Raw genomic sequence first — 10,851 nt, 5'->3', positions numbered from 1 at the left:
ATCAGGCAGGGAAACTCTTAGGAGAGTTGGTTCTTTTTCTTTTGAATCAACCATGTATGACTAAAGAGTGAGTGTGTCTGAGTAAGTTGGGAAATGTTTTAGATGGCTAGTAATCGCTGAGGACGAGGGTGCTACATTGTGTCTTAGATATATACAGAAGTAGAATCACTAGCTTACATGAATAGCACCTTGGGAGCATCACCTGACTGCCAGCAAAGCAAGAATACTTAGAACAGGCCAAAAAAGGAATGTATCAGCTCAAATATTCATGTTTCATTATATCAGAGCGAAGCTGCACCAGCATGAGAATCATATAGTACAACTTTTGCTGAACTGAGCCAATTTACCAGGGGTGCAGTGAAGAAACATGCCTGTTTGAAGGGATCAGTCAACATGCAGTCTACCACCTGCAATCTGAAAGCAGTACAGTCCATCAGAAGCTGCATGATGAGATTCCCCTGTTCGGCTGAGGGATGGGGAAATCTGTCAATCCCGGTTTATCATTTTTCCAATCTTAACTCCGGTTCTCCACATTCCACATCAGTTTCCAGATTTTTTTTAAAAAAGTCCTTATGAAAATGCATTAGCATTTTAGTCCAAAATTATCTTAATATGCATATTTTTCTGTGCATTTTTCCCTAACATAATGCATTCTCTGTGTTACTTTCACTAACATATGCATTTTTATGCAGGGTTTACTCTTGACTACGCTACGCTTTTTCGTACACTTTGCTTGACTGGAGAACTGCACTGCAAAATTAGGTGAAGCGTGAATGTCAAAGGATGGCTGTGTTTTGGTTTGTGTACTGTTTTGGAAAGTGGAAATTAGATAGATTCATCTTTAGATGTGAACTGAACTGAATGTCTCCCTTGTCAGGTAGCCAGGATCATAAGATAATCAAAATGTATAATTGTAAAAAGGCAACAGTAAATCACAAAAGCAAAAAGTATGACAAAAATAGAAATAATTTTTATTCCAAGAATGTCACCAAATGTTATTAAAAATATTCTATTTTGCTATCAATATAAAAAAGGAACAAAACCACAGTTATGACATGTAGATAACAGATGACAGCAAGAGGAGAGGAAAAGATTGTCCATGGTGAATGCAAAACACTAACGTTTTGCACTCAATATAGTTAACATGAGTCCTGAAGATAACAGGCATCTATGGTGATTTTACAACTTTGCATCTCTCTTCAGAACTGAATTGCCACCATACACTTAGGGCCCCTCCCAACAGTACTTTTAGCAGCATAGAAATAACAGCAGCATGGAAATATCCTTCCTGCACTTCATGCTTGGTAACATCATACCGTAAGTGAGAAGGAAGAAGTCCATGTGTTGCCTCCTTACCTTGCCAGCATTGCTCCAGTCTCCAGGAGAAGAGATGCTGGTGTGGGAAGAAGAGGTGCCACTAAGGTGGGATTGCCCATCTGTGTTGCAAGCCCCATGTGTTTATCAAAATCTTCTATAACCAGGATGTGTGCATGTTGCAATATTTATGCTTATTTATGCATTTTTTGCTCAGTGTGGTGCACAACTGATGCAGAACTTGGATTGCCTGGACACAGATTTTGAAGAGTACACATATTTCAGCCTTTTAATTATTGCCATCTCACTACTTTTAAACATGAAGTGATTATTGTTAAAACAGTAACATGATCTATATACCAGATGACCCTGCTGCATACTCCCCTCCCCATTCTGTGCCCAGAGAGTTGCAATTGCAGAAAGAGCTAGGAACACCAAAGGGCATAGAGTACACACTGCACTGGCCCCTATGTATGCACATTAAAAGACACAAAACCCTTTGGAGGAAAGATATGGAAAAGCTGATCAATCTTACTGTAACATCTAAAAAAATATAATCAACAAGCAATGTTCTTACCACACACAGCTTTTTTGCCGTTTTAATCTCAATTTGGCCTTGGAATCTTGCTTAAATCTTCTCTCTTTCACCTAAAAATCCATCCAAAATGGCACCCCAATGTCATGGAAGGGAAGAAGCTGCAGCATAGACTCCTCTCACATGACCTTGGACCTCTGCAAAAGGGAGGTTGTGACAGAAGGAGCCATACAGCAGTTGCAAAAGGGACCTTAATTTCAATCCTGGAATGGTAAGTGCAGGTTTCCCAAGTGACATGCACTTCTGAGTAGGAATTGAAGGATCTGTCCATTTTAGTTCTCTGAAATTCTATTTTTTCCCAGTCTTTAATTAAGTTAAATTAAGTTTAAATTAAATTAAAGATCAGCCACTCAGGGCCTTCTCTCAGTCCCACCAACTAAAACAGCTAGGTTGGTAGGGACTAGAGAGAGGGCATTTTCAGTGGCAGCCCCCGCTCTCTGGAACTCCCTCCCGTACGATCTTCAGCATGCCCCTTCCCTGAATGTATTCCGCAAAGCCTTGAAGACCTGGCTTTTCAGACAGGCCTTTGGGACATCCGGGGAGGGTTAATTTTCAGGACTAACTGCCTATTACTCTGAACTGTTATCATTCCTATTTATAGTTTCCTTGTTATATTGTATTTTATGTGTATTTTATTGTGCTGCATTTACTGCAACTGATTTGTACGTCGCCTAGAGTGGCCATTGGCCAGATAGGCGACACATAAATTAAATTATTATTATTATTATTAAGTTCTCTACATTTTTGCAGCAATTAAAAAAAAATCCTGACAAAACTCCAGCATTTTGGTGTGAATTTCTCCTCACACACATACTTTTGTATGCAGTTTTTACCAATGCACACAAGCTTTTGCAAGGAATTTATCCCAATATAATTTTATTTTATTTATTAATTTATATCCCACTCTTCCTCCCAGTAGAAGGTAAAGGTGTCCCCACACTTATAGTGCGAGTCGTTTCTGACTCTTAGGGTGACGTCTTGTGATGTTTACTAGGCAGACTGTATATATGGGGTGGGACTGCCAGGAGGAGCCCCAAAATGGTACATATTGTATACTATTTTCACTAATATTTTATGCACATTTCCCCTAATATATTCATGTCTGTAAACATTGTTTGGTTGGAGAATTGCATAGCAAAATTTGGAAAAGGATGGCTGTGTTCACTTCTCATATTGTTTTGGAAAATCCAAATTTGATGGATTCAGCTTTAAATGCAAACTAAATTGAATTTCTCCTACTTTTGAGAAATAATGCCTGAAAAGAATACCCTCAGCGCAGAACAGGGTTTCATGTTGTCCAGAGTTTCAGTTTAAAAACAGAAGTGCAAGTCAACACTTTCTGAATAAATGATTGCAAATTGGGGGTGGGTAGGCAGGAGAGAAGAAAGAACCATCAAAGTATTAAAATATAAGCGCAGAAACATTTTGTATCAATAAAAAAGACCTTTATTATTAATATGTCTTTAATGTTGTATCTTGTAAAGACAAATAAATGAGCCACAGCAATGGTAAAGTAACTTATCAAATGCTGTTCTATGGAGAAGAATTCCCCCCCCCCGCCGTGAATTTTAAAGGCACTTTTATCAAAACCTTTGAACCTGAAAGAGCTAAAATGTACTCTCATATAATCAAATACAGGTTCTATGGCATTTTCCCCTGATCTTCACATGTGCACACGTGCGCACAGACAGACACACAACAAAACTATAATGTGCACCTTTCGAAAATTGTTTGCATAGTATGCATATCCACACACCCCAACACTGGTGCCAATTTAGTGATTTCCCCCCACTAAATCTAGTCTTTTTCAGCACACGTCTGGTGGCAAATTTTCCTGTCTAGTAGCTAGTGGGAAATCTAGTGGGTGGCAAACATTTTATGGTCAGAATCTGATTGTTTTTACAAATACTTCAATTTCATTTTTTCTCTGTTATGTATTTCATGAAACTATCTAGCCAAAATCTAGCCTTTTTTGGCTAGATTTTCTACTTTCAGACATTTTATCGTATTTTTCATTGTTTGCATTTCTGTTCCTATGTACAGTCTCTAAAGTGCTATTTGACTATTGTTTCATTTCTGCTGTAAGCCATGGCTAGTTGGCTACCTCTTTGACTGAAAGGGTACCAGAGTAATGTACCCAACACCACACAATGAGCCAGTGGCAGAGGAGGATTTTTAAATTAAGTCACCAGTTCCTCTTGTTTTTTTAAAGGTATAAAGACAAGGGGATTCTTGCCAATTAGCTTACTGAGAAGGAAAAAGTGCAGCAATATTCTACCCAATCAAAGTGTGATGCAGCCTAAGCACCACCAACTTCCCCTCACAAACCACAGCCAGCTCCCAGAGACTTGAGCAGAGGAGCTATATGCCTCAGAAATAACTGGCATGAGCATGCACAGAGTGCACCTGCCTCCCCAATGAGGAACCTTTGTATTTAAATCAGGTGATTCCACAACAGGTATCCTTTGTATCTTATAATCTTCACAGGAAGAGCCTGCGGAATCAGGCCAAAGGCCCATCTTAAGTCTAGCATCCTGTTCTCAGAGTAGTCAACCAACAAAACACATAAACACAGGACTTGTTTTATATCTAAAAAACAACCACCAGGAATGCAAAACCTCCATACTTCTCTCAGATTTAAAAGACATGCGCACACACTTATATCTGCAGTTTCAAACTTAAATACAACACAGAACCTTTTTGAACCTTTTAAATTCTATTATCCACATTGTTAAGCAATTCCTCCTAACAGTGTTTCACAATTACATAAAAACGTTACCAAATATGGTGTCTAGTGGGTTACAGTCAGATTTTGGTGGATTTGAGGCATCGGTCTAGTTGGGGATTTTTTTTTTGTTGGCATCACTACCCCCTTAATAGCATCCCTATACTAGACCAGGTGAGAGCCAGTGTGGCATAGTGGTTAGTGTTAGACTATGACCTGGGAGACCAGGGTTCAAATCCCCACAGAGCCACAAAGCTCTCTGGGTGACATTGGGCCAGTCACTGCCTCTCAGCCTCAGAGGAAGGCAATGGTGAACCACCTCTGAAACCACCTTACCATGAAACTCTTATTTATAGGGTCGCCATAAGTCAGGATCGATTTGAAGGCAGTCCATTTCCATTTTTCATACTAGACCAGATTTGGTCAGGATTCCAATGAAGCTAGAGACAGAGCAGTGCTTCCCAGCCGTTATAAGTATGGGACCCCCTTTGTAAGCTCAAAATTTTTTGTGACCCCCCCCAATTGTAATTTAAGTCTGTTAATTAAAAAAAAAAGGTGTGTGGCAAAATCACATCTCTAAATATCCCTTTCCATTAAAAGCTCCCTGCAGACAGGGAGATGTTGCTTTCTTTTCTTAATGGAAAGGTCCAATCAAATTTGTATACCCTTCTCCCACGCAGTCTGAAGATGTACAGTCCTGTCTCCCAACACCAGTGGGTGACAGTGTTGGACTAAGATCCAGGTTCAAATCCCCACCCAGCCATGAAGCCCACTGGGTGACCTTGGACCAGACACAGTCTCTCAGCCTGACCTATCTCACAGGGTCTGTGTAAGGATAAAATGGAAAGGTGTGGAACCATGTGCACCACCTTGAGCAACTTGGAGGAAAGGTGGGATATAAATGCAATAATAATTAAATAAATACATTTCAGCTGCAGTATGTGGACCCCAGCCACAGCCAACCTGCTGAGCTTTAAAAAATAATTATCAAGAAGGAGCAACGTGGTTGTGGTGGGGATGCTACACTGTAAAGACAAAAGGATGAATAGATTGAGGAGGGGGGTTAGTACTTTTAGACCTTGGGATGATAATTAGAACTGATTACTTGGTTAGGACTTGGGGAATCAGAGCAAAAGACGAATCAGTGCATGCACACACGCAAACACACCTGTCCCTCCTGCAAGCATCTGCAAGCGTGCATGCATTCAGGCACGTGGGGGGGGGAGCCCTCAACTGCTGCAGCATCTTGGCGAGATGGGGGTGGAGCTCCAGACAGCACAATATAGTAGCAGTTCCTAGCATGGCTGGAAAGCCTCAGAGCAAGAGGACGAGTGGAGCATGCTGGATGATTGGAGAGGACAGAATCTCTCTGTTTTGACTGTTGCTGTTGGTTTCCAACCAGGGGCAAGTAGGCTGTGCAAAACAGAATTCCACAAGCATGTTTTTTCCCCTGAGCAGCAGCACCTAGAGCAACAGCAGCAGGCTTCCCTCTTAGTTTGTCTATGACTAGATAAACTGTGGGTGGCTTTCCTTTGGCAATACTGTTGAGGAAGCGGAGTGGAAAAGTCGAAAGGGTTGGGTGTTTACAAGAGAGCAGAAAAGGTAACTCCACATCCTTTACAACTTGGTTGGGTGTGAGGGACAGTGGATATTTCTGGGGCTGCTACCGACACCTGAGGCAATATAGGGGGACCGCTGAGGAATGTGGAAACTATGCTTGCTAATTCAGGATTAGATTTCATGCATCTGATGAAATGGTCCACAGAAGCTTATGGTGTAACAAAACTTGTTGGAATTTAAGGTGTCACAAGTCTCTGCATTGTTGCTCCAAGGTGTTTTCCTGAGATGAGATTACTTATGTGCCATCGTGAGAGAAATTGGAGGGCATGCAAGAGAAGCCTAAAGTTGACGCCTACCCCTGTTCATACATGAGTCCTGAGCAGGGCCAAGTGAATGGTTTGGGACTGCCTGATGCTATAAGCACTGCTAAAACTAAGTGAGTGTGAGCTAGTCTCTTGAAAGGGAGACCACTGGGAACCCCATGTAAAAACACCTTATAAAAGTGTAATGTGGGTATGTATGTAGAGCGCTGAGCAAAAATCAAGGATTCTGACATTCTGGAAGAAGTCCAGTTTTGTAATCTATCAGCATTGCAATCTCTTCATTATTCCCCACAGACAATCCAGAGAGGGTAGGGGGACAACACAACATCCAATCAGGCCCTCAGTTTCAAAGGCATACAGACAGATATTCTTAAGATTTATCAAAAAAAAAAAAAGGTTTGAGGATGTCATCTCCTCAAGCAATACACTAAAAAGGCAAAATGTTTTTGCCATCCTTTTATGTACCAGCCCATTAAAAGACTGAACAGGCAATCTTACAAGGATTGTATAAACCCCCTTTTTAGTCTGGTTTAAATGCGACTTTGCCTGCAGCTTATGGTGACGGTGTTAACATGCTCCCTAATGTCGCAGTTAGCTTTTATATACAATCCTCCAGAATATCTCATTTGTTAATGAGATATTGCAGGGGATTATACATAAAAGTTAAAAAGTTGCAACTATAAAAACAAATTTCAAGTTTCACACACAACACTGCAAGAGAAATACATTTTGTTTGATATTTATACAATATGTAGGCTTTAGAACAGTAAACTTATCTGACAAAGAGACCACTTTATGAGCCCAGAATTACAAATAATTTGCCATTCCTTAGTGAGAAAGAGATTGCATTGTAACCGTAAAAAAACATGAAACTCAACATTCACACATAAAGTAACCAAGAAATAGTATTTATGCCAGTCTTTTTTTTCCTTTCAATGTCAAGGACGGACAGCCTTCCACTTGTCACTCTACTGATTTCAATGAGGGTCATTGAACTGGTCACTGGGTCACCCTCTCTGCTACAAACTACAGAGGCAGCATGTGCCCAGGCTGCATGGTGGAGCAAAGACGAAGAGTGGTGAATTCCTACTCTGCTTAATAAGGTGCTTTCATAGAAGGTCTCTGTTATTTAAGTGTACTCAAAGTCCTTATTGTCTATGTGTTCCTTAAAACCCTACCTATCTGCACGGGTGCCATTACCTACAAGTGGAAATAGGCTCTGCTGCTCATGAAATCTTTGGCCACAGCTGCTTCCATGTGCTTCTACAGTAGTTGCATGCCCACACTGCAAACTAGGAGCACAATGAATGTCACCTCACATTCCGATATGCCAGATACCTCCACACAGCCTTTGTGAAGCACTGCCTTAAGCAATAATTCTGCTACATGTGAGGCCTGTTCATCATTGTGTCCTGGGAGAACTATCTTAAGAGCTGAGCTACCCATTTTATTACCTACCTGGCAAGTAGCTCTGCTATGCTTGTATAGAACATTGAAGGGCTCCCTCCACAATCTGTATCTAGAAAGGCTTCCCCATCCTTATGCTCCTGAGAAGGACGGATCAACATCAGACTTGCTCTCGATGGAGAAGCTTATTGTTAGGCAAAAGGTGGTGTGGTCTGGGTGGGCTTCTCAATTTTTCCATTCTTATCCCCAACAGTTAATTTCCCTGCTCCTGTTCCTTAAAACAGCTAGGAAAAATTTGCTGCTGAAGGTAACACAGCTCTGTGTGTTGGGACAGCTTGTGGGATCAAGCCCTTTGGGGTTCCACAGAAGCAGAGTTACTTGCCATGTGAATAATGTCATGTACAACTCAGTTCTAAGGGTCAAAGATGTGATGCAGAGCACCTGTATGAGTACTCTACACGTGCCTTGCCATATTTAAATATACTTGCCATATGGATTGGCCCATTCAGATGTAGCTGTGACTTGGTCGTGTTCAATAACAGCCTGGACATATGTGATGCTGGAATGCTAACACTACACACAAACAGACCAACTCATGTAGCAAGTGAATATAAAACATGACAGAACTCATATGGAATGCTTAACTTGTCACCAGGGGCTATATCTTACATACCTTGGCCCCAAGCCTCAGGATTGCATCCTGCCCTGCCTCTTTCCCACACCCTGGGGAGAAAGCATTGCATGATCTCTGGGCTGTATCACGTATATTTTAACTTGGTATCTTCCTAAGCATTCTGCTCCAGGAAAGAAGGGGGACTTCAGTTAGGAGGCTTGAGGGACTGAAGTGCATTCAAATAGATGATAGATCACAGTTTGCACTTTCTCCCCACAGTGGACATAAGCCCAGACCAATACAATCAATGGGCTGAGAGCTCCCCTAGACTGTACCAAGTCAACCGCACCTTGCATTTAATATGAGAGCTTTAATACTTTTGCCATGCAAAGCTATTTTTCAGCAAAAGAGGTCTGAATAATTAAAAAAATCCTCTGCCAGCAGAACAAAATTTAAGGCTATTTTTGTTTTGATATTTACATTTCTTCTCTCTTAGAGAAGTTGTTTCAACAGCTATAAGAAAAGAATGATTCTGTCTACATGAAGGGGAGCTATATCAAAGCATGTAAACTCAGACAATTTTAGCAGCATTTTCCACTTCTTCAAACTGCAACCACAGCAGTGAATTTTCATAAATGTTACCTAATTTTAAAATTAAATGGGGGGGGGGAGGAAGGGAATGGCCCATAATTGCTGAATACATAATTATTTGTAAAGCAGAAATATTTTCCAAGTTGTGTGTTACTATTATTTAAACTGGAGAACACTGTAGTAAACACACAGGGCACAATCCCATCATGCAACTCTCTTGAGCAAGGCCCACTGAGACACACAGGAGCTGCATGGGTGGATGGTACCATCACACAGCTTGCTTGCTTTTCTGTGGGGCTTGTACAGGAAAACCTCACAGTGGATTATGCCCCTATGTTGCCACCATTTCCTGAAACTGGACACAGTTACAAACTCCTATGAATAGTTCTAAATCTAAAAGAGAGAAAGAGTTATATAGCAAAATCTGGGATTAAAATTCTTATTTGTCCAGCCAATTGAAAGGCCTCTGAATGGCAAAACAAGGCACCCTTTTTCATGTTGATTGTAATAAAAACAGCAGGTATAAAATTCTGATAGGATGAATAGTCCCTGGTTAGGTCCTCCAAGTCTTCTGTTGCACCTCTGCCATGCTAGCTTTTTGGTGATCCAACATCCACTGTGATTTTTGTATACAATGGGAATTTATCAGTTTTTACAACTGTGTATTTCAGAGTGTTTAAGCCATCAGAGTTCATTGTCTCCTTTGTGTGAGCAATTTTGTTGAACCTGTAAGAACACAAGAAATTCACTGTTGGGAAATATCCATTTGCAAACAGAATTATACTTTGCCTCTTGCAAGGGCATTTTATTTATAAATATAAATATATTTGTATACCGCTATTTTATTAAAAACATCAAAGCAGTTTACAACAAATTAAAAAACCACCACCACCACACAATAAAACCAAAGGTCAACTATTGTGAAAATACACCTTCTAAATTAAGGTTTTCGGCAGGTATTTACAGGTTAAAACAAAAGGCATCTGCTGAATCTCTGTTGGCAGAGCATTCCAGAGAACTGGGGCGATGACACTGAAGGCTCGATTTCCTGTCAATGTTAAATTAGCCTCGCCAACTTGGGAGACGGCCAAGGCTGCTCCTGCAGATGATCTCGGCAATCGAGTTGGGATATAAGGGTTCAGGCGGTCCCCTAAGACACCATGGATCTAAGTCGTTCACGGCTTTGTAAATTAATACAAAGACCTTGAACCTACCTTGGTAGAAGATGGGCAGCCAGTACAGATGTTTTAAGAGTAGTGTCACATGTTGTCGGCCATGTGCTCCCACCAGCAGTCTGGCTGCCACATTTTGCACCAGCTGGAACTTCCAAACCAGGGCCAAGGGCAGCCCCACATAGAGTGTACTGTAGTAATCCAGCCTCGAGGTTACCAACACATGGACTACAGTGGTCAGGCTATCCCTGTCCAGGAACAGCTGTAGTTGATGAATCAGACAAAGCTGGTAAAAGACACTCCTAGCCACAGAGGATACTTGGGCGTCTAGTGACAAAGATGAATCCAGGAGTAGCCCTAGGCTACAGACCTAGCCCTTCAGAGGGAGTGCAACCCCATCCAGAACAAGTAACTTGCCGATCTCCCGGACATGGGAACCACCTACCCAAAGAGCCTCCATCTTCCCAGGATTCAAGCAGTTTATTGGTGCTCATCCAGTCCACCAGACGACCTCGCTTCAGTTGTGCATGCTCTGGTAACCTCTAGATTGG

General features: G+C 41.3%; 1 protein-coding gene across 1 annotated transcript in view; it reads right to left on the bottom strand.

The window, feature by feature from the left end:
- Positions 1-948: 948 nt before the first annotated feature.
- The window catches only part of B4GALT1 (beta-1,4-galactosyltransferase 1), a 101,265-nt gene continuing 91,362 nt past the window's right edge, over positions 949-10,851 (bottom strand). The window contains exon 6 of the mRNA XM_061636032.1: positions 949-9,854. Coding sequence (XP_061492016.1) covers positions 9,719-9,854 — 136 coding nt within the window. The 3' untranslated portion in view covers positions 949-9,718. The remainder of the gene's footprint in view (positions 9,855-10,851) is intronic.

Source organism: Rhineura floridana, chromosome 1 (genome assembly GCF_030035675.1).
Source record: "Rhineura floridana isolate rRhiFlo1 chromosome 1, rRhiFlo1.hap2, whole genome shotgun sequence".
Taxonomy (NCBI): domain Eukaryota; kingdom Metazoa; phylum Chordata; class Lepidosauria; order Squamata; family Rhineuridae; genus Rhineura; species Rhineura floridana.
Note: the sequence above shows the minus strand (reverse complement) of the source record. Positions and strands in the feature narration are given on the sequence as shown.